Source organism: Numida meleagris, chromosome 4 (genome assembly GCF_002078875.1).
Source record: "Numida meleagris isolate 19003 breed g44 Domestic line chromosome 4, NumMel1.0, whole genome shotgun sequence".
In the NCBI taxonomy this organism is placed as follows: Eukaryota; Metazoa; Chordata; class Aves; order Galliformes; family Numididae; genus Numida; species Numida meleagris.
Window position 1 is genome coordinate 6,127,104 of NC_034412.1, and position 23,298 is coordinate 6,150,401.

The window sequence follows — 23,298 nt, forward strand, 5'->3', positions numbered from 1 at the left end:
AAGAGATGAGCTGGGTGGGTAAGGACACGGCACAAACCTGGGTTCCCGGTGGCTGTGCAGAAGCACAGAGGCTCAGCATTTGACACCAGTGAAATATATGTACAACTGGGGCAATGAATGCACGGGCAGCTCTACTGCAAATAACACAGAGGCATGGAAATAAAGCGAAAAGTCTCTTAAGCTGGTATTAGGCACGGCGATTGGGCCATAAATGTGACAGAAGCTGAGGACCGAGCAAAGCTTTGTAGTCAAAGCTTGTGCCTTCAAGTGAAAGACGTGGCTTATGAAATGCAAGCACTTCACAAGCATCAGCGTGGATCCACGGGAGATGTCATGGGGATAACTGGTGCCTGGGTTTCCTGGAGCTGTGAGCTCATGGGTGGCAGGGGAGCAGAGATTTCTCTCTGGGAGTCGTTCTGAAGGACAACAGCTGAAAAAGTTCAGTTCACTGCCTGAATCATTTCCCATCTTATTTCTCTAACAAGTCTCCATGGTTGTCTTCGCGGCCCACACTGAATTTGCGTCAACCCTTACAACTTCCACCAGGAAACTCATTTGTCATCTGCAGGTTTTGTTTGTGCCAAATAAGGGATCCTCTGCTGTTGTTACCCAGGGCCACAAACAGCTGGAGCAGCAGCTCAGCAACAGACCCAGGGCTTCATTAGCATGCATGCAACCGCCTGAACGGAGCCCTTCGCTGCCAACAGCTGCGTGAGCAGCAATGTATTAACATATGGAATAATTAAGCCCAATAAGTAACTGTTACATTTGCTAGCGGAATAGACCAACTTCATTTGCTCAAATCGTCAATTTGTTATCTCAAAAAAAAAAAAATTCAGGATGCATTACAGAGATAAATCATCTGATGCATCTGGTTTTTAAAATTGCTATTAATCACTGATGTTTTTCCTATGTGCTTTTATACTATTTATGATTTCAGAATGAGCAGCGAGGGATGATTAAGTAGGCAGCCCCTCATAACCTCCCAAAAAACTCAAAACCCTTGAGTCTTCATTCAAGTGAAAAATGTAGGGAATGAAGTAAAATGCATCACCCTTAACCTCGCCACTGCTGCTAGCTTTGATGCGAAACATCGGTTAGTTCTTTGGTTTTCACTGAAGTAGCTGACTCCCTGAACAACAGCTATTTCAGACAGAGGTTTTCCTCAATCAACAGCAAAGGGATAGGATAAGATAGAGCTTGATTCCATTCATAATTTACAGCAAACTACGGATGCTGAGCTGCGTATCTCAGAGAAAAATCACACCTCCAATGGAAGCAGAAGCCTGACACCAGCACTACTGCACAGGAACACACAGAGGCACGTCGCTGGGTGAGTTACCCAGTGCTCAGCCAGCTTGGGTGAATGCCTGAACATCTCCCAACACTTCCTTCCTTCCTCCTAACCACGCCAAGCCTGGGGCTTGCAACACCTCCCAGAACACAGCCCCAGCCCCAGCAGCAGCTCGCTGTCAGGGTGTGCTGCTCCCTCTTACCTGGGAGCTGTACCCACTCAAGCAGCTCACTAGTGCAATTTTAACTTGGAGGAAGCTGCCATGACATCTGCTTTCAGATTTCAATGTCTTCCATGGTGGCAGTGCATCAATATTTCAGTTCATACCATTAAGAATCTGGATGGTCATAGAAATAGGCTACCATTCAGAAATGTCACCTCCTACGGCAGCTGGAAAGGAGAAACAGAGACTCAGCAGCTGCCTAGAGATGGCAGAGATGCAGGAATGTACGTGGGCCTGTCAGGGAGATGGACCAGGGAACATTTTATTATTTTAATTACTGCTGAAGGGCATGGGGACAGACAAAAAACATTAGAACCAATGGAGCTTTAGTGAGGGAGAAGGAAAGGAGCAGGGCTCGTGGGTGGCTCCTGGCACCTGCAGTGTCTCCTGAGCTGATGAAAAATAGATGAAACAAAACTGGCTGCTTGCATTAGTTAGCGTGTGGCTGCTGATACGGGGAGATTCGAACAATAAACCTTTCCTGGAAGACATCAGCATCTTATTTCAGTGTTTGCCAGATGACAGCCTCCTGCTGCAATACGATCCCTGTAAACTTCTTTCTCCTTTCTGGCCCACCTGTTCATGCTGTTTTCCTCTTATGTACCACCCCTGCCTGCCCCACAGCAGGAGGACTGTCGTCCCAATTCATACTCTGTCACATTCACCTCCAGCCTCAGTTGTTCTGTATTTGCAGTCTACTTCAGCATCCCCAGCCCTGTGCACTATCATTTACTCAGCAGACAACAGGGCTGACAGGCTGATCTAAACTTCTTAACAGCTGTGTTTATTTACCAAAGTAGTAAATTGTTTCCTCTACAGCACAGAAGGGTTGGTTTGAACAAACTAACATCTCCGCAATTTGGTGAGATCTGGTGCTTGCACGTACTTCCTCTTGGAACTATACATTTTTCTATCACTGAAGTATCTGAATTATAGGCGATCTTGGGATCTAAACTCTTTTTTTAATGACTCCTCCGGCTGCTGTTTTGTATAGAAAAGGCGGCAGTCTGGAAGCACAGCAAATTGACTCACAAGAAATGGGAAATAATAACGCCGCTTATGCTCTGAATCTGACTGTGATCGCTCCCATTCCAAGGCGCTTGTTTCCTAGTCCCAGTTTTGTTCAGGTTCCATTGCTGCACTGTGACATTAACCTCCCTGCACACTTACAAGCTGGACACTGCATAGCTATGCTGTATTCAGGAGGGGTTGTAGGAAAGCTCAGTGAGTTACCCACCAGCCCTATTAATCCAGCCCAAGTTGTTACCTGACTTTCTGCAAACACTCTTGGAGAAGAGGGGGCACCTGGAGAAAGGAAAACAAAATCTTGCACTTTGCCGTGAACGATGCAGGGGCTTTGCTGTACCAATCCCAGCCAGAGTAACAAGTTTAGGAAAACGCCAGAGATGTAGAAATCTAATGGGAAATCAACAGATCCTTCTTGCTCAGCAGCAGTGATAAAACAGCATTAATAAAATCTCCTCTGCTGCTTTCAAGTTCTCCTTGGGGATATGGAAGCAGCAGAGAACACAGCACACACCTACCCCTCTGCCTCCACCGAGACTCCTGGATCCTTAACATCTCTCTCAATTAGGGCTAACAGGAGATTTTCCTTTCTTCTGATCTATCCCCTGTGGCAGCAGCAGATGCACTCAGGCCTCAGGTCGCTCACCCAGCGCAGGCAAGGGAAGAGCAGGTGGCAACCCAGAGCTGGAAGCGATCTGCATACAGGAAGGACAGCACATGCATCTTCATGCTTTTTCAGTCATTCCTCATGCTGAAAGACACAAGAGCACCCTCAGGTGCCCATTTGTTGGCGAATACCTCCAGAAATCTCAGCGTGCTTTAGCTTAGAAATAGCATCTTTCTCCCTATGTGTGTACAAAAGCATATATACTTGAGCACATCCGTGCATGCTGCTGAGCAGCTCTAGAAGGGAGAGGACACTCACATTGCTCCGGTCCCGGTGCATACATATCAGGTAAGGACTCCGTGGTCTGTCCTGCCCGCCTTGGGGCAGGGACTGGCTCTGGCTTTTGCTAGGGGTGCAGCCAGATGTGGCTGCTGCATTGGTTTAACAGCCCACCTGCTGCTGGCATCCTGCCACCTCTGCTGCTCCATGCTGGGAAGGAAAGAAGTAAAATAAAACTAGTCAGGGTCAGCGAGCCCATGGAGAACAATCATACCTTCCCTTCTGGGAGCTGCTTCTCAACCCAAAGGCACATACAGTACTAGACACCGTCTTTGCTAGGACTGGTAGGTGCCATGTAAGTAGCACACCTGGAACCGGCTGTTCTGTGGCCTTTCGGGGGTTATTTCAAAGAGGTCAGGGCTTCAGCTGGATGCGACCACTACATGGAACACCTGGGAGAAGCTTCAGAGATTTAGTTTTTACAATTCACTGCTTTTTCCTCAAAATCCCCATTCAAACTGAAATTACTCATACGTGATCTCACTTCAGAAAGGACAGCTTTGTTACTCTGAAGATGGCTGGGGTTCTCCAGTTATAAGAAACGTTATGCTTTTAAAGCTCTGTATTTACAAGAGATTTAGTTATTTTTGAATCTCTGTGACACTGGTCTGCTTAAATGCACTTTGGGAGACAAGACAGCCACATGGGCACAAGTCAGGAACAGGTAGATCTCCCTTCTATTGCACCACGAGATAGAAGCAGCTTGGAATGAAATACATTTTTATCACATTAGAAAACATTTACTGCCTGAAAGCATGTTTAATAAAAAAAAATGCAAAAATTCTCTTTCTTAGTACTCTTATCAAGTATACAAGCATCTCTCTGGAGCATTTTATGAATTCAGTTCTCTGTTGTCTAAATGCAGCATCACACACACCTCCAGTTCCCAGGGATCCTGCCCCATTCCCGCTGTTTCTGGGGCACCCCTGGCAGCCTGGCCATGGAGCGTGGCCCCAGGTGGAAGCTGCAGGCAGCCACAGCCCTCAGCCAGGTCCTCCATCCTGCTTTATGCTACACATCTTCAGGAAGGAGAATTTTGAGTGTTACTCCTGGCTTACCATGGACCTGCTGGGCCTGAAAACCAGGAGGGGTAACGGCACTAACCTTTGTAGAAGAGCAAAAAGGTGTACGCGTAAAACTTCCATAGAACAATGGGGCCCATCTTTGCTGGAACATCAGTAATACAAACCCATAAATTACTGAGCCATTGTTCATATTTATTACAGCAGAATTTCAAAACTGAGAGCCTTATTTCATTTTCACAGTCCCCGCTTGCCTCCTCACTAGTGACAGAGATGGTATTTCTTACAAATAAGATTCTTATTTCAGTATTCATTAGACTGTTTGTCAAGAAGAGCAGCTGTTGTTGATGAATTGATTAAGATGCACTGGGGACGGCTCAACCTAAAGAAGAAAAGACACAATAACAGATTTCAAATATGTAAAAGGCTGCTACGAATAATAAAGAAACAGCTTTCCCTCCCCCTCCCAGCCCCCATTCAGGATGGACAAAACAGTAAGTTTTTAATTGCTACAAGGAAGATACAGATTAGACAAATGCGCTTTATCATGAATGCTATCACAATACTGGGATCTTGCTCAGGAAAGCCTCAGAGACCAAATTAGCAGCTGTCACACGTGGGCACGAGCAGCATGCCTGACTGCTGAGCTCTCTTCATGGCTTCTGATTGCAGTCATTTCCCACTGCCTTCCCGTTATTTTCAAACAGCACCCCCCAAAGCAGCAGTATTCAATTAAGACTGTGCTTATTAAAATCCCTCCTAAACCACGTGGAATAAGATGACTGAAAAAGTGGGCAGAGCTCTCCCAGTTCCTGCATCCACACGTGTACGTAAAATGGGAGCCAACCACAAACAACACGGACAGCCACGCAATGGGCTGACGGTCAGAATAACACAGCGCTATCAGCACAGATTTCTTTGCTCAGTTCAGAGGCACTACTTACCTGCAAAGGGAAAGGCATTTGATGGAAATACTGAGTGGATCCATCCACCTGCTAAGTCAACAGTAATAAGCCAGAACAGAGAGAAACAAATGGGTCAACAAATACTTCACGGCTCAATGCTGTAGATCAGCAGCCCTACACCTGAAACGCAAACCCAAAGGCAGACCTGCTGTCCTGGAAGCAAGAAGCCCCTCTACTTAACTGAGATTCCTCCAGGGCTCCAAACACAAAGCTTCCCAGGTCTACAAGCACAAGCTGCAGTTACTATTTGTTTTCTGTAGAAACTGTATTGAATGATTTCCTGTACAGTTAGTTGGAGAAACTGAACCTTTTCTTGTGAAACAGAATATTTAATGGGATAAAATAATAGAATATTTAATTCAGCACACACTGCAAAATTCACAGACTTGAGCACGAATTTGTAAACAACACAACTGCAACAAGCGGCACGTACTTCTGCTTCCTTGCTTTGGGAATTGGCTCTCCACCTAATCAGCATCCCGCTTAGCTGCAGTATTCTGCCGAACCGAAGATAGATGAGATGTGCCAACAGGAAGTGAAAGAACCACAGAACTTTCAAACAACAATTTAGAAAGTAAACTAAGCATCAGTAATTTCAATTCCTCGCTGTTCTCCTGAAGCAGGAATTGCCTGCCTTATAAAGTGATTCACTTACTAGAAGCACTTGGGGACACACCAGGTAACTACGGCTCCCAACTGAAGCCTGTGAAGAAGTCTTGCAAAGTTCAGAGATTCCAAAAGCTCAAAATGCTGCGCTCCTAAGGGAACCAATTCGCATTCTCAGCATCCAGAATAAACAAAAAAAACATCTCTGTGAAAACAAGAACAGCCTTCTGAAAGTACCTGACCGCTGTTGAGACCTCTCGATATCTTCTTGAGGCAGCAATCTTGACTTGGTATCTGAGGAATCAATCTAGAAGCTGAACTTTTTCACATTAAGTCTGTTAGGAAAACCCTTGTGGCTTTTTCTTAATCCTTCAAACTATCTTCTGATTGATAAAAGTGAGATCTGCAGTGCAGATCTCCTGGTCAAGCTTCCTTAAGGACAACTGTACTAACTGGGGCATCATCATTCTTCTCCGCAGTCACCACCAAACTCCTCCGCAATCCTGTTACAGCTGCCCTGCCATCGGAGAAACAAAAGCGTTGCTTAGACGTCCATTAAATCATTTCCCTATGGATTTTATGAATACTTAAGATCGTGAGTTCCTACAGAAAAACAAACAGCAGATTATTATAAAATGAGGAGACTTCAAAGGGAAAAATTCAGGCAGCACTGGCACAACAAACCTACCTGGAACACCATCCCCTCTGTACAGGAGGCGAGCAGCACCGCTACCGCGCTACCGAGCACACAGGCTCTCCGTGGTAACACAGGGTGGCTGCACTCCAGCGTGGAGCATTTGCACTAACAAAGATGCACAAACTTCCCATATTGTGACACAAGCATGAAGTCTGCCTGAAATATATGACACTGATTCAGCGTTGCTCTCTCAGCGTTCAAGCAATGACAGAGAAATCCTGAAGCACACCCGAACTCCAGGTGAATGAAATCCCAGACTGGTTTTACGCTTCAAAAATACAATTCCTCCTCCGTTTTTAATCCATTAACGACGCTTTTCAACAAGGTTCAACTTATTAAAATAAATTGATTTTCATCATGTACCTACGTTAACAGTTCAACAAGATCGAAAGCTATTACTTTTGAACATATTATAGCGAATAAGTACGCTATATGACAAAGAACTAATTCCACCATACATTTCTAGTGACACTGAAAACCAACTCTTTGGGTGCCCTCCTGCATTACAAGGCTCACATTTCTAGAGTTCAAACCTCTTTATGAACAGCAGGATGTATGCTTCTTCATGTGTAACTATAAATGGTTACAAATACCTGAAATAAGGTAACAATCCTTCGCTTAATTAAATTCAATTACTCCATAAGAACTGACGTCTCTGAAGTGAGACCGCATTACTGTACAGCAACCTGCCCCACCTCACCAAAATCCTTGAAGCAGCTGCACGTAGCCGGGAACGTCACCAGACTCCGTCTCTCTTCCACAAGCGTATGGGCAAGAAGAAGGACAAAGGACTTGAAACACACACGTGAAAGAGCAGCTCTACTGAACCAAATGCACAGTGGTAAACGAATGCTGAGGACAACTCCAGTTTCCAGACGATCTGCTGTTCGTTCACAACGAGTATGTAACCACACAACGTATCACTTTCCACTGCTTCTTGCATATTGTCTTAAATGAAAGCATGCCAAAACAAGTATCATTTAGATCTATCGCTTTCCCAACACCATCATCTGCAACTCTTCTGCACCAAGCATTAAAAATTACTGTGATATAACATTCAGCCAAGGTAATATCAAAATATATTTTATTCTGGACCTCTTTCAGATCTGATTCAAATTACAGTTGTCAAAGCAATACAATGCAAAGGGAAACTGCAACAGAAAATGTGCCTAGAAGGGATATAAGGGCCTTGGGGACAAATCATTGTGATGTAGAACCAAAATACATCATAAAGTGTAATTAACATGGTCCAGGACAGTATAGAACATCTATATCAGTCTTCCTTAGACAATAATCATGAAAACTGAACAATAAAAGTCCTTTAAACAAGTACAAAAAACTGTCATGGGCTGGTTTACACTTTTACAACAGCTGTAGTTTAACTGGATAACTGAAGAAATGATGCAGACATTTTAATCCAGTGCTATAGGTAGGCTCACAGAATTAGACCCAAAGGATTTGTAACTCCAAGTGAAACCATTACAACTACAATGTCAATGTCAGGAGAGAGAGAAAATTACTTCTGTATTCTAGAATTACTGTTCTGCACACTGCAGTCTGTTGAGGACAAGATTGCAAAGTACACTGGACTAGCAACGACATGCAGACTGTTCTCTTGTATTTACCCACAAATGACAAAAACATCATGAAGTAAAAATGAATGATTATTTAAAAAAGAAAACAAAACAAAACATGCCTTAAGTTATTGTCAAGCTGCAAACTTAAAGGCAGAGAAAGAGAGTATGTACTCAAAACTACTGATCTGAAGCACTATTAACACTAAATCCGCCGTCTGTAAGACGTGGCAGATCTTCCTGCTTTGTCTGCCTTCGATCAGGCCGACAGCGAAGACAGCCACACTTTCACAGAATGTGGGATTTCAGAGCTTTCTCTAGAGGGAGATGTGAAGACTGCTCCTTGGCTCTCTCCCTAAGGAAAATGTCAGGGATCTTTGATGGAGATTTACTGCTGTCTCCCGAAGCCTTATTTGCTTCTAACATGCCACAATGTTGCTTCTGCTTTCTTCAGACTTCTGGAGAGTGAGAAATGATCCCCCCAGGGAACGGCTCTACGGGGCTTTGTGCAGTTAGAAGACACGAGGCTCCTTGGTGGAGAGGAACACGGGGCTCGGTGCGGCAGCCCCGCTCCGGCACAGCCCTGCTGCTTGCACCAGCAGCAGCCCTGGCTGCAGCGAGGCGCTCGCCCGCCCTAGGCGGCACGCTGCGCGGTGTGACACAGACCCGCATCTTCCAACGCTTATTCGGGCAAAGTTCTCTCATGAAGTGAAAGACAATGGGATTCTGATCGAGTCAAGATTGGAAAAATTGGGTCCCAAGGCTCCTCTTTGCTGAACAGACAGAAACATACAACCTTGTATTTACACGCTGAAAAACCCAGTTTGCGATTTCAATGAGATTCCTTCATTCAGCAGAACCAAAGGCGTCAGCTGCGACTGGCAAGGGCGCCCGATTCCACCTACAGCTCTTCCTAAACACAAAGAACATCTCAAAGGTACAACGGCCCATCAAACACGCCCTAGCATGAGGTAAGCAGTGTAAGGAAAAAGGAGTGCTTTTAAAAGGAAAATTAATTAAAATTGGTAGAAATCTTTGGCCTTTCTCTCAAGATGCATTAAAGTGTCATGAAACCAAGAAACATGCTTCAAAATGCCATGTCATTCTGACTCTGGTAACTATTACCTCCCTCCACCCAACCCAGAAAAAGAGGCACTTTTAGTGTTTCATATAAGATTTCCAATCATCTAGTAGACACGCTAAATAACCCTGCACAATTGTAGTCCCAGAATAAACTGAGTTTATCAACATTATAAAGAGTCTAAAAAAGCTTTTACGAGGACCTAGATATTCTCTTAACTACACTAAAAAGTCCACTGGTTGGGAATCTTTACATCGATTTAAAAACACAGGAAAAGATAAAGCAAAATAGAAAAAGAGGAACTCTACAGAAACCTGGACCTAACTATGCAGAAGTGAGAAATGGGATTCTGACATCAATGCATAGAAAAACAGCAAACCGAAGAGCAGTTCCTTTCCTACTCCAGCATTAATTCTGAGCCCAGTTCTCCCCTTCCTTTCATCCTCTACTTGGACGTTTGCCCATTAACACGTTGGACCGGAAAAGAATGGAACTTCCACGTACGCAAAGGCCTACGCACACGTTTGCCTTTACGCTCCGAAAACAGGCGCAACAGAATTAACCTGTGTGTAAGACTAAGCATGTGCATACACTGATACAAAATTAGGCTCTTACCGACATTTGGCATACTCAATTTAAAGGAAAAATTTGGATAGTCTACCTCACTATTGAATACGAGGTCTTTGTGCTATAAAATGTAATAAATTTATGGGTGTTTTTTTTTTTTGTGTGATTTTTTTTTTTTCTTTTTACATCACAGAATCACAGAACCTAGCACACCTGGCATGCACGCATTTAACAGTGTATAAAACAAGAGGCAAAAAGAGGTGTGAGCAGGAGCAGCACTGTGGCATGCTAGTAAAGGACAACAATAAAACACCTATAGCCAGATCCGCCGCTGTGGGGCCTGGCACAACTCCACTACAGTGGGGCACTGCGGATTAACACTAGGTTGGGGTGTTAGCCTGCGCGTCCAGAGCGCTCACGTCAGCAGATCTGGCATTGCTGGACTATGCTTCAAGCACCTGAAAACCCTGGACCTCTGAGACCGAAGCTCTGTTTTTATCTACTTATGAATATGTGATACTATGCTGAAGCAACTAGAATTACAACCAAAACAGCTGATGATTGAGAAAGAGGAAAATGGCGATAGCCTAAAACATGGCTGTGTGATTTTGCAGCTATGTCACAGAATTCCACCACGATGTTTGGATTGGCTGAAAGAATCACCCAAGAACTTTTATGAAAATGAATAAACTGTCCATATTAAAATACAAAAGTACTATCAAGAATCACTTCTGACTTTCAGATTTAAATTCAGTGCAATTGACAAATGCATTGCTAAACGAAAAATGCAGCTTAAACATACTCAAAACATTTGTGTCTATTCCTGGGAGCACAGTTTAAAATTATTGCACAGAATTTTTATTTTTTTTTTTTCATTAATGACAGAGGTCAGCCACAGTCATGGACCTCCAGCAATAAAAGCAATATTTCAAGTGCCAGACACTCAATATATTAGGCTTCCTACGTACTGTAACTCACAGGGTAATTGCTCTAAACATTTGTAATATGTTCCCAAACCCTAATAACAGCTGGCACTGAACCATCACGGATGACTGCCTTTATGGATATGATTTTTTTTCTTGTTTTTAAATGCTGTATATGATAGTATTATATTCCTGGGGTATATATAAAGAATGCATCGTTGACTTCTCTTTACCACTGGCAAATTGCTCCCCTACCTTAGTCAAACTCAGACTTGCTTCAAGTCATGTTTATTCCATGGAAATAGCAGAAATCAATGCCTAAAGGACAACTGTTCAAACGTTAAAGCTGCACTACCTTGATTAAATCAATTTATACATAACTTGGAGGGGAAAAACAAAAGAAAAAATATCGCAATCATAAGCCACAAAATTATTTGTGATTGAAATAGTGTTATAAAACTGCTAACTTCAGAAAGCTCCCTCTGTAATATAAACCATTAAGTAAAATGCCTGGGACGTAAATTTGACCACTTCTCCTTTTTATAAATTTACACTCTTGGAATCTTATGCAAGACATGATGCAACCTTTCCAACTACACGTACGCGTAAACACAAACTCATGCTATCATTTACAAATAAAATCACTATCAGTATATTTTTAATCACATGAGCAGAAAAAGGTTTGCCATATACATCTGTCATTGTAAGAAAAATACTCGATATTGTAAACAGAGTAAAAGACACTATATAGTAGTGATTATTAAAAAAATAGCAGCTTACATCTACCCTATATTTGGAAAAAAAATGTAGTCACGTGATACAACAAACTGCAGGACTGGAGCAGCAGGGGAATTAGTGCAAGTATTCATCTTTTAAATAAGCTGAATCACTGCTAGTAAAATAAACTTGAAGCAAGTCCTCTGTTTAAGATATTTTTTTTAAATCTAAGGTAGTAAACATTTTGCCTCTTAATGGCAGTGTTATCAAATATATGCCAAAGATTTTATTTTAATAAAGAAAAATTACATGAGACACTTTTAATACTGGAGTTTGGTTACAATTATACATCTAAGCTCCTACAAGTAACGATGGGCAACTCCCAGAGAAGCTGTGGCATGAACCCTTGTCCAGAAAGATCTCAACAAATCCCCCAGCTATATTTTGCTCCTTTTCATAATAGTGCACAATTTAACCATATTTCAGCTATGGTCTTAAAGCAACAGAAGATGCATGTCATTTTCCTCTTTTTTTGCCTTTTTTTTTCTTTTTTTTCTTTTTTTCTTTTTTTTTGCATCCCTGTATTTTTCTTTTCTGTATTTTTGTGCCTTTCTATTCTTCAGTTTGGCAGAATCATGTCCCACGTAAGACACTACTGCATTCCAGCCATGTCACCAGAAAATAAAACACAGCGTCATACCCATTACTGTCACACTTTGTAGATTAGCAGGACGTGAAATATCACGCCTCAAAGAAGGGTCTTCTCTCTCCATAATCCCTTTTCCACCCTCCCTCTGTTCACAGAATTGTGCTCTGGGAGCCACAAAATGTACCAAACATCGTCAGGTTCAATCTACCTCTTCAAAGAACGCATTAAAATATGTTTCAAAGAAACATTTCTTTCCAAGGTGATTAAAAAAAAAAACAAAAACATAAACAAGAAACTAATTCACTCCCTTACTTCATGCATCCGTAAACTTAACCAAAACAAAACAGAAAACCCAATGATTAAAAGCAAAGAAAAAGCTACTGCTGCAGATTTCTGTAAGTCCGTTTTCTCTGTACACACAAACTGCTCAACTACTGAGAAGGAAAATAAAAAAAACAAAAGATACCCCACAATCCATTGTCATAGCGGATTTAGAGGGGAAGAGGGGTAATGAAGGCTGCCATTAGTATCTTCTGAATTTGGTATGTATATGGGTCTGCTCTTGTATACGGCATATTTCTCTCTCTCTCTCTCTCGCTCTCTTCTGTTTTTCATATCCAAAACATTTAAATGTTATTTTGGGGCACAGCAGATTCCAGCACTTGGTGAATGGGATTCACAAGCTGTGACAAAACTCTGTCATCCTCTTCAGGGTGTAACTTTTTTTTTTATTTTTATATACAGTATATGTATATATTTCTTTTACGTTTGGCTGCAGTGGACTGGCCATGGTTCAATTGGGACTATAGCAGTACATGGGTCAGGGACAGTCATTTTGGCTATGTACACATTCATAGTCGGTCCATGGCTTCCAACTAGTAGCGCTATTTCCGTAGGTCTAATACACAAACCTGTAAGAAAAAGAATACACATACAGGAAATGCACGTTGTATGGTACTACACATGTATACAGTTCTGTGTGAAATACCTGAGCAAAAACCTATGAAACAGATCGCGCAAGCTTAACCTTAAATCTGTAAGTGACCTGGGGGGAAAAATCAGCACGTGAGCTTTTGGGTGATAAGCGCGTAGCCAGACCTGCTAAGGATGCTGCTGCCTAATGAATTACGAGCAGAACCACTCAAAACATCTTACGTGAGCTGTCTGCCTGTTACTTCATATCAGAAGGTCAGGAATTTACCTGACTCTTATTTATAACAATAGAGTAAAATTAAATTAAAAATGCATTTTGGGAAAATATAAGAATTGATCGGAATACTCTCAAGAAAATTAACATTACATAAATTCCAAGCTTAATTTTCTAAAGCCTTCACTAAGTAGTGCTCCTAGTTCTGTCGGATGGAGTAAACCAATCACAGACAAGCTATGATTTTAGTCATCAAGTGGTTCAGAAAGGCTCCTATTTGCTTAGCTATTACCAGTGAAAAATGTATTCAAAACAGAGGGGATGAGGCAGGCTTTTGCTAACAAATCATACAAAACAAACGAAAGGATACATTTTAGAAGAGTCAAAATTAAATGAAAACCACAACCAAATGTGTTGCAAGTACAATTAGCCTCTTGGGTCAAATTAACTGCAAGACTGGAAAGGTTACGTTGCATGTACGTAAGATAACCTTGAGTGGAATGGTAATTAACTTCTACTCAGGATATACCTTGAGCTTTTGTTCCTTTCACGATATTTTCTATAATCATATGACAAAAATGACATGAAAAACAACCCAGCCACCCCGAACAGATTTCCACAGTAAGCACCAGAAGGGACAGGGAATTTAAATTAAATGCATCTTCTGACTTTGGAGGCTTTAGAACAGCAACATATCAAGCTGGAATAAAGACATTCTACTTTCAAATTTTAGCACCTTTCTATGAAAAATACCTACATGGGAGCTGCATGTATTTAAACTTCAGGTACATAAGGAAATATCATCTCCACTGTTAGCCAAAATACGTCGTTAGATTGTTGAACAAGTCAAGCTACACTTACTGAACCATCTGAAGCACTTGCTCCAACTTTGTCTCCTGCTGCATTCCAGCAAACCTCAAAAATCCCTCCTGTTCCCCTATAACTGTGAACTAGGGCACCTGTCTAAAAAGGGACAAAACACGTAATTAATACAACAAAACACATGTGATCAAGTACATTTCTACTACATGTAAAACTTGCCTGTCATTTTTAACAGCTGAAATTGTCAGGGGAAATGGTTGACATTCGTGGACCATCTAAGAACTGTGTGAAAGGACCTGACAAACAATTACTGCATCTTAATCTCCTGTGTTTGAAAGGCGAAACCATAGTTGGCCTTGATCAAATTATAAATTAGCTAATCCCCAGGACCCAGAGATCACACCTTGCCTAACAATACGGGTTTTTCATTTTCATCTTCATTCAGTCCTTCTCTGACAGAAAAGCAAAGTAACAGTGCTCTTTCTCAGAAAGTTTTGCAAGAAGATCTGTCGTCGCCTTCTCTCACTTTACATTCTCCAGCTTTTCAGCGACATTCAGTGAAATAGCTATCAAGCATCAGACTTGTATGCCTACATTCCGTTAACATTTTTTTCACAGCAAAGCTGATTTATCGGGAGTTTACATGTCAGAGGTAACGATTTTCAGGTGTAACCCGCTACTGCAGAGGCTGCTGAATGCGTCCTGGGGGGCGGTTTGGGTTTGTTTTTTTTTTTGCTAATTACATGAGGAAAATTATTACTTTTATTACTTCACCACAGGCAGGTACATTTCTCGCAGAGAGAAAAATTTAATGTACATCCATTAACAGAAGAAACCTTAGGACAAAGAGAAAGTGAATCAGCGCAGTACTAAGGGCAAAGTTCGCTGTGTCCAAAGAAAGATGGTACAACAAAGGTTGGAAGAGTACTGATAGAAAAGACTGAGAAAACTTTCTAAGCAGACAGAAGAGCTATACCTGTGTATTCCAGATGTGTACACATTTATCAAAGGAGCCGCTGGCCAGGTACCTGCCGTCAGGACTGAAAGCTACACTGTACACAGGTTCTTGATGTTTTGTCAGAGTATGAATACAGATTCCTCTGTCCACATCCCATAACCGAACAGTAGAATCAAAGGACGCACTGTCAAGGGAAAAAAACACAGGTTAATTAATCCTCGGTTTCACTTAATTTTGTTTTTAATACAAATGTCGTATGATAAAGTATCCTGCATAGTTTGAAACATTTTGCACATACACATAAGTAAAAGGCGAAGTAAACATAGTGCTCAATTTCTTAAAAAAACATTGAAGAACAGGATTAAGAAGTACCTTGCTAACATAAGATTGGCATTCGGGTTATTTGTTCCTGGTCCTGTAGGACTCCATTTGATAGTATAAATTTCTTTGTTGTGTGCTTGTAAGTCATGGACACAACTGTCTTGCTTCATGCTCCAGATCTACAATAAAATGGAAGACAACACAAAGACATTCAGCACAATATTGGATTGAGATACATCTCTTACCTCTCTTTATCATTTGCGGCCTGACTGCTACCTTTTAAGTTACTCAAAACGCTGCTATGATTGCTGAGTTTCTAGAGTAATTATAGTAAATATTATTTCAGTGCTCTCCGTGAGTTCTAAGTATCTGATGCTGTAGTAAGTAATAAAGATATTGTCTACAGAAACCAATCTACATGTGCTAACTACGAGTCAGTTGAAAAGTGTATGGAAGATAGCAGATGCTGAAATGAGAAGAGCAATATGTACATGTTCATGTCTGAGTTGACAAAATATCACAGTCCTATTTTTAAATGAACTTCCTTCTTGCTACACAGATTAAGTGAAACAGAGTTAGTAGGAAAATGTGCTGTTTTCATGCAAAGCAATAGATGCATACTGCAAAAGCCATTATGACATTTTCTTGGCTTATTACGACTGGCATTGCCAGGTGTTTGTGCAATATTTTGCACAGCGGAGGAGCGCCTTAGGACTCCAACTCATCCATGATATCCTACAACAAAAACAATAACTTCATTATATTAAGAGTTAGAACGGTTATGCAAGAATTATTTGGGGGATACGTGTTGGTACAATTAAAACTGCAGAATGATGCCAGCTGAATCGGAAAAGCAAGGGCGCACGCAATCTTACAAGAAATAATGTGCTAAAGGTTTTAACTAGAAGGAAGGGGAAAACAGAAAAAAAACTATGAAAGGATCTAGCCACTGATTCTTGTGCATGTTAGAACATTACATGCATTCCAACTATTCCTTTTAACAAAAGCAACCAACAAGTGTGACAGCTTAATGATTAATGACTTAATTTTGTAAACAGCTAAAAGCACCTAATACATCATGCTCCAAGTCTCGAGGTGGCAGCCTGTAACAAGCTCTCTGGACCAAAGCTTGGCTCTGATTAGCAAACGGATTGCTGGGATTGCTTAATCTTGTTATATCAAAAAGAACAAATGTCAGACAATACGGAATGCGCAACGATACGGCTCCACTGCTCAAACTAATGGCGTGTATTCCAAAGTCCTACAAGACAACAGCCATCACTCCCATTACCTTTAGAGTCATATCGTCAGAACAGGACGCCAGAAGATTACCAGTTGGATCCCATTTGATTGCGTTTACTTCATTCTAAAATTGAGTGGTGAGAATAGGTTAGAATTTTCACTTCCATTACAAATGACAGCATACAAAAGATGAAGTTGCGGCTGCCAGTATTTGCATAACTATCACTATTTTAACATTTAATTTTCATTCCATACATGACCTTAACGCAGCATGATACAAACGAAAATCTAAAGTGAATCTGTTTCTTCTTCTAAAGCTATCCTGGTAGAACAAGCTGCATACAGGAGTGAGAATTGTTCTAATGAGAGGGACTGAGCTTACCACATGATCTTAACTGTAACTACCGGGGTACATATCTATTGCCTGTTGCCAACGACCAACCACTATGCAAGCACTGTATACTGGCAAGATTAGTGAGACCCTGCTCATCGCACCAGTCTCTAATTAATAAAAATGTCATAAAATTTGTCATTTTCCAGTACTTACTGTGTGACCCTGGAAGGTTTTGATGGGCCTATCTTGTCCTAATTTACAGACATGAATGCACATGTCTGTGCTGCAAGAGGCAAACGTGTTGTTGCTCTGCCAGTCAACATCTAATGCTGGTGCTAAAAGAACAAAATATTTAAAACTGTGATATGTACTCTGCAGAAATTTTACAAATTGATTTACAAATTTAGCATGCACCACCTTTGAACAAATGCCAACAGGAAGCAGTTACTAATTTTACAGCAGTTCTAAATATTATCAAACACTTAAAACAATGAGAAATGCAGCCAGAAAGTCTTACAAAAAATATGGGACAAAATTCACAGTCACTAAAACATGTGATATATCTGAAATGGAACAGTTATACAGAACAGAGTGTAGCAAGAAAGCAAGCTATCGTTAAGTCACCTCAAAGTAAATCTCAAGAGCCCACTCAGAAAACAGATTCTCACAGCTTACAGTGCATGCTTGTGCTCACTGATGTCAGCCAGTGAAAGGGAGTATGACTTACTCTATTTATTTATTTTAATTTCAACATTTTAGGGTGTGGTAACTTGAGCCTTAATCACAGTCCACATATTCCCTTTGGTCAGGATGAGTTATTTATGACCGAGAGAGCACACAAAATTGCTGGGAGTAAATCAAGAACTGACGCTTTTGTTTGTTGTCAAGCCACCAAAAACACAGGGCGAGTAAAACAAAAAGTGGAAATGAGACGTTTCTTAAAGGTCCTTCAGTGATTTGTTCATCATCCTCTCTCTGCTGTTCTCCAGCTGATCCCAGCAGGTCTGCTCAGCACACAGCCCACAGAGCCGTTTGTCTGCTCTCCTGAGATGTGGCTCCCTCAAGCCAGCTGGCCAGCACAGAGGGCCTTTAGCTGCTTTGTGGCCAAACAAATTGAGGGCAGCACAGCAGGAAGAAAGGAACAATGGGAAAGTGGAAACGGGATTACTGTAGCAGGAGGATGACAAATGCAGTCCTTAGCTGATAAACATAAATCTTGGGCAGCCCGCCCACTTGATGTCTGCCCCCATACTACAGCAAGTTGGTAACACTTGGACCATCTCTTATGATCTTCCATGTAACTGCAATAAAATTGTGAGTTGTGAAGTTTTAAAACCACATGAGACTACAATCATGGGAGTCAGTATCCAAAGACCACCTGTAAGACTTCCAAAAAAAGGCATGAATGGACTCCATAAAGTTCAAGTATGTTATTTTTCAAATAAATGACACATTTGGAGGTTTTCCAGATGACACTTCTGAACGCGCTAAATCAACACTCACCAGAATGAAACGGAAACTGCTGCTTGGCTTCACCAGTGTGGGCATCCCAAATAATCGTGGTCTGTATTAAACAGATAAATTAACAATAAACACACTTGCACAAGCTGCTAGCTCCCCACAACTACTGCCATTCACCTGTACCAAACTACCCAGCCTACTCCCCATTGCCCACATCTACATATGACTCGATATTTCTCGTGTTTTACCTAGTACTAAAGGAACTAGACAACAGAAGAGAACTGTAACATGCTCTAACACTGAAAAGGTGTTTATTGTAACATATTGGGGTCTGGAGGGAAAAAAGGGGGTTCTGGTTTTGTTTTTTAACTAAATAAATGCATCTCCTCAGTCCTATTTATATTCTTCTAATCCACTCTGCACACCTAATTTCATTTCAAGTTCCTGTATATTCAAATTGTAATTTCAAATACTTGTCTATCCCTGTGGAAATCTTTATACAGACACTGCCTCATAAATCAAATATTTCAGATTCTTTCATTTTAAAGTACGGGTGTAATTTTGATCTGAGCTGTCCTCTGCATTCTGCTGTCTTTCTCACAGAAGAAATCTTCATGACTAAATTGGTATTTTGTCATCGCTGTATTACATACTCATGTTCCTGACCTACCTTAGCAATGAAAATTTTGATCAGTAAAAACTTTGAGACTGAATTCAGTGCAAGTGTGAACCGATCACAATTATTTACGAAAAAGAAACAAGAGGTTGAGTCAATCTTTCTGCAAACACAGAACATTTTTCCAAGCGTAATTTCAGTTCCTTTGTTAATAAGTTTTATTAACTGAAACAATGAGGCTTTATCTCCTCCAGCATAATTTTCTGCAAATTAAAGCTGAAGTCCCACAAAGATGTTAAAACTGGCATAAGCCATCCAAGGTGTCAAAAGAAGAAATCCATCCCTTCTACGCTTCAGAACAGTTACTTTTTTCCTTCCTTTGTGCCAGCAGAAACATTTAGAAAGCTGGGCACTAATGCAAAGCAGGCTAAGTGAATTTAGGAAAAAAAAGCCATATGAAGAGAGGAAAAACTCTGAGGGTATATTACTACCTTAGAGTGGCACTGCCAGATTTAAGTGTTGCAGAACTGTGGTTTTACTTCTGCAACCTGAATCGGTTAAAAGAGGAATTACTAAACAACATTAATTACTCTTTGAACTCGCCTTAGGTCTACTCCTCATCACTACTGTATCCTTCCTACCATTCATAAAAACTCTCAGGCTCACAACAGCTCTCCATTTCAAGACCTTGCAAGCCTTTACGTTGTTTAGAGGCATGAAATCAAACACGGTTTAACAACGGGCTTTGTGGCATTACACTACTGGCACCTCCCCAGTCAGATATATTGACTTTCCTTATGCTCTAGCTTTAACCTTTTAAATCATTCTCAGGCTTGACTGATATCCAAATCAGTGTCGATCTGTTCCTCCAGTATTTTTTTTTAAGGCTTTGCATTAGGTCGTTCAGTAAATTTTAGATGATTTGGCTTTACAAAGGTTTAATGTTACTGTGTTCAGTGCTCTCGCCTTCCAGCTTACGCTAACCTAATTGGGAAACGATCCAGGGGCATTAAAATCTAATGAATTAGAGTATTTCAATAGGCTATTATAAAACACAATGAAACATAGCTAGCACAACAAGTTCTCTGTAAGTACATATTTACGTCCCATGCCTTAAGTTTCAATTTAGTTGTTTACTTCTATGGCTTTGTTACTATGTTTACAATTAGACTGTAACGGCGAAGTAAAGAATTTTAATTTTACCAAAGATTATCTCACCTTGTCCACTCCTGCACTTAAAATGAAGTTTCCTTTCTTGTTCCATTTTAACGCAAATATAGGACCTTTATGTTGCCCTAAGGTGCTGGCAAGATTACCTGAAAATTTATATTGATATGAATACATTAAAAAAAATAAAAAGCTACGTTGTGAGCCACAATAAAGGAAATATACTGAAAATTAAGAAATATTTCACTTACCATCTTTAGTCCATATCCTTGCAAAGCCATCGTAAGACCCAGTTGCTAGAAGTGTACCTTCACTCTGCCAGCAAAAAGGTTATTTATTTAATTTTACTGCACGATTCAAAGCTAAGGAGCACAATGCAAATTTCAGGTAGAAGACATCTGTGCAAGATTGATGATATTTATTCCACAGGCTACAATTACTAAAAAGAAGTCCCTGAAGTATAATTGAAGAAATTACAAGGCAACTCAAAATGAGATACACCTCAAGAGTGGTAACAGAGCATGCACAGTTGGTGGCACTTAAAATCTGACTACGCAAAATTACAGGTATGGTTTTCTCAGAGTATTTTGTGCAGTCATTTCTACTCACGTTCCAATCTAGGGATGTCACGTCTTTGTTGCTTGGTACATCCTGCCCTCCTTCTCGTATACAGTGTCGAAGTACCAGCTGCGTAGAGCCACTTGTGCTGTTCTCACTGAGGTTCCATATCCGTGCTGTTGAATCTCCAGATCTGCAAAGCAGTTAGGAGGATATAACCCCTTCTCTCAGTTCACTGCATTTCAAAGTGTTTTCCTTTCTAAACAGTGAATGCTGTGATATTTGACATAGCGAGTGTTGAGACCGGTATTCTTTCAACTTGCTCCCATAAAGAAAAAAGAAGTACACCAGTGACCATCACTGTTCTGTAGACACACAGTTAACGCACATACCCTGAGGCCAAAAGGTCACTAACGGGATTCCAGGCACAGATGAATACTTCAGATTCATGGCCACGCAGCACCACTGCTTTGTTGGGAGGGATTTCGACATCGCCATCTACTTCCATCATATCTGTGTGATTATCTGCATTATGGGAAACAACGGTAGAGAGGAGGCAGATTTTAATATTTTGGGCTCATTCACGTTAACTGCAGTGTGATCAAGATTCTTCTGGAATGAGTACTATTAACTCACAGTGTACACAGACCAAAATGGGACAAAGCTGGTAATGCGCCTTTATTTTTCAAGTAGCAATTTATGAAGTACTATAAACAGGGATTCAAAAACAAAGTGGGAAAGTTCACTCGTAAACCTCGGGATCCAGAAAGACCTTATTCTGAAACTTTACAAAATCGTTTTTGGCCTCATTTTTGATGCTGAAAAAATAAACACCGATTTTCAAAGTACTCTCAGTTTTTCATACGCTGTATTGCTTGATATGACAAGCCACCCGTCTACCTTGTGCTTTAAAAATACGTTTATGACAGGTTAGCTTTCAAAAAACTCTTGTCTTTTCAGAATTGCGCTCAAACAGGTTTCAAATCTACATTTCAGACACTTCAATTCCAAAATGGCTTTGATTAATATAATAACATTTGGTGATATGGTAAACTGATAGCGCAGCTTCTTAAACTGTGCTGGCAATTACTGTGACACTGTGGCAATACGCAGCTCTTCGTGCAGAAGTGATGTTGAATTCACTTTGTTCTGTAAATCGCACTGGGGGTAATTCAACTGACAAAACAGTTTTCTTGCCAGCTACCATCAATCATTTTCCATTATTAAAATAAATTCACGCCGAGGACGAATGCAGAATACAAGAAATGCGAAGCAGTTCACCTGCTCCGTATTTATTTGCTGTGATTAAACAAACTATTTCGCATTTATTGCTTAATTTAACATTAAGGGTTTCTGTGGCTGTTTGCACGAGTGAGAAAACAGAAAAAGCTATTAGAACACGAGTACTTCTCAGATGGCGAGCCATATAAAACAATTCCATTAAAGAGAAGATGCCAGCACAGTTCGGTGCACAGCCAGCAGGGGTTGCTGGTATACCACATTTCCAGGAGCTGAGATCTGTAAGCGCACTCATTCCAGTTCACAGTTCACGAGCAAACGCTCTTATGAGATTTTTTTAAATGAAAAATCCAAGTGGAGAGCTTATTTAAGCCAAAGATTATATTCCCAAGTTTATTAATCATACATAATAACGAATGAAACAGTAAAATCCAGCTGTAAAACGTAAAGCTCGTATGTGGCCTGATACAAATACACTCTCAAAAATGCCTTTTCCTCAGGAGCTGCAACAGAAAAGCAGATTTCGAGACAGCTCATTTCTAAAATCTCACTGTAATGGGGTGTAACAGTCCGATTGTAAGCCATGTTCCTTTAAACAACAGTGAGAAATCAAATTCACTTGTTTCCCCAATCACTATTAAAACTGTGAGGTTTAGTAAACCAGTGCACGAACAAAATTGGCAAGCAGTTGCATCAAACAATCCTCTGCAACTAGCGATGAAAACTGATACTGATAAAGGAGACAAAGGACACAGATCTGTCTTGGCAACTGCCATCTGAGCATGGCAAGGAATCAGCCCGGCAGAGAATGAGCCCCAGATCCCTCATTCCCTGGGACAGCAGCACCTGCCGGAAGCAGCGCAAGCAGTACTCTGTTTTAAACAGCAAAGGGCAAGCAGAATCCTCTCCTCACTCCTTGTACAGGGCTTGAAGCTGAGGAGGTGTCATGTTTAAAAGAACTGTCTGGTTTTTACTCAAGGCTTTGTGAAAAATTTTCCACTGATAGGAAAGGAGCAGTACTGGAAGTGAAACTCTGTCAAAAGTACGTTTGGAACGAACCAATTCTCACCTTCACATCTCCTCCTGCAACTCCTAACATCAAAGCACGGACAGCCGAATGTGAGACACTATTAAAAGCAAGCA

General features: G+C 41.0%; 1 protein-coding gene across 6 annotated transcripts in view; it reads right to left on the minus strand.

Moving 5' to 3' along the window:
- TBL1XR1 (transducin beta like 1 X-linked receptor 1) overlaps positions 7,842-23,298 on the minus strand; it is a 91,945-nt gene continuing 76,488 nt past the window's right edge. For all 6 annotated transcript variants that reach the window (XM_021395582.1, XM_021395579.1, XM_021395583.1 and 3 more), the window contains 11 exons: positions 21,309-21,441; positions 20,968-21,109; positions 20,610-20,673; positions 20,410-20,507; positions 18,618-18,678; positions 17,328-17,449; positions 16,830-16,904; positions 15,590-15,717; positions 15,236-15,401; positions 14,299-14,400; positions 7,842-13,201 (listed from right to left, as the gene is read on the minus strand). In XM_021395582.1, coding sequence (XP_021251257.1) covers positions 13,175-13,201; positions 14,299-14,400; positions 15,236-15,401; positions 15,590-15,717; positions 16,830-16,904; positions 17,328-17,449; positions 18,618-18,678; positions 20,410-20,507; positions 20,610-20,673; positions 20,968-21,109; positions 21,309-21,441 — 1,118 coding nt within the window. In that variant the 3' untranslated portion in view covers positions 7,842-13,174. The remainder of the gene's footprint in view (positions 13,202-14,298; positions 14,401-15,235; positions 15,402-15,589; positions 15,718-16,829; positions 16,905-17,327; positions 17,450-18,617; positions 18,679-20,409; positions 20,508-20,609; positions 20,674-20,967; positions 21,110-21,308; positions 21,442-23,298) is intronic.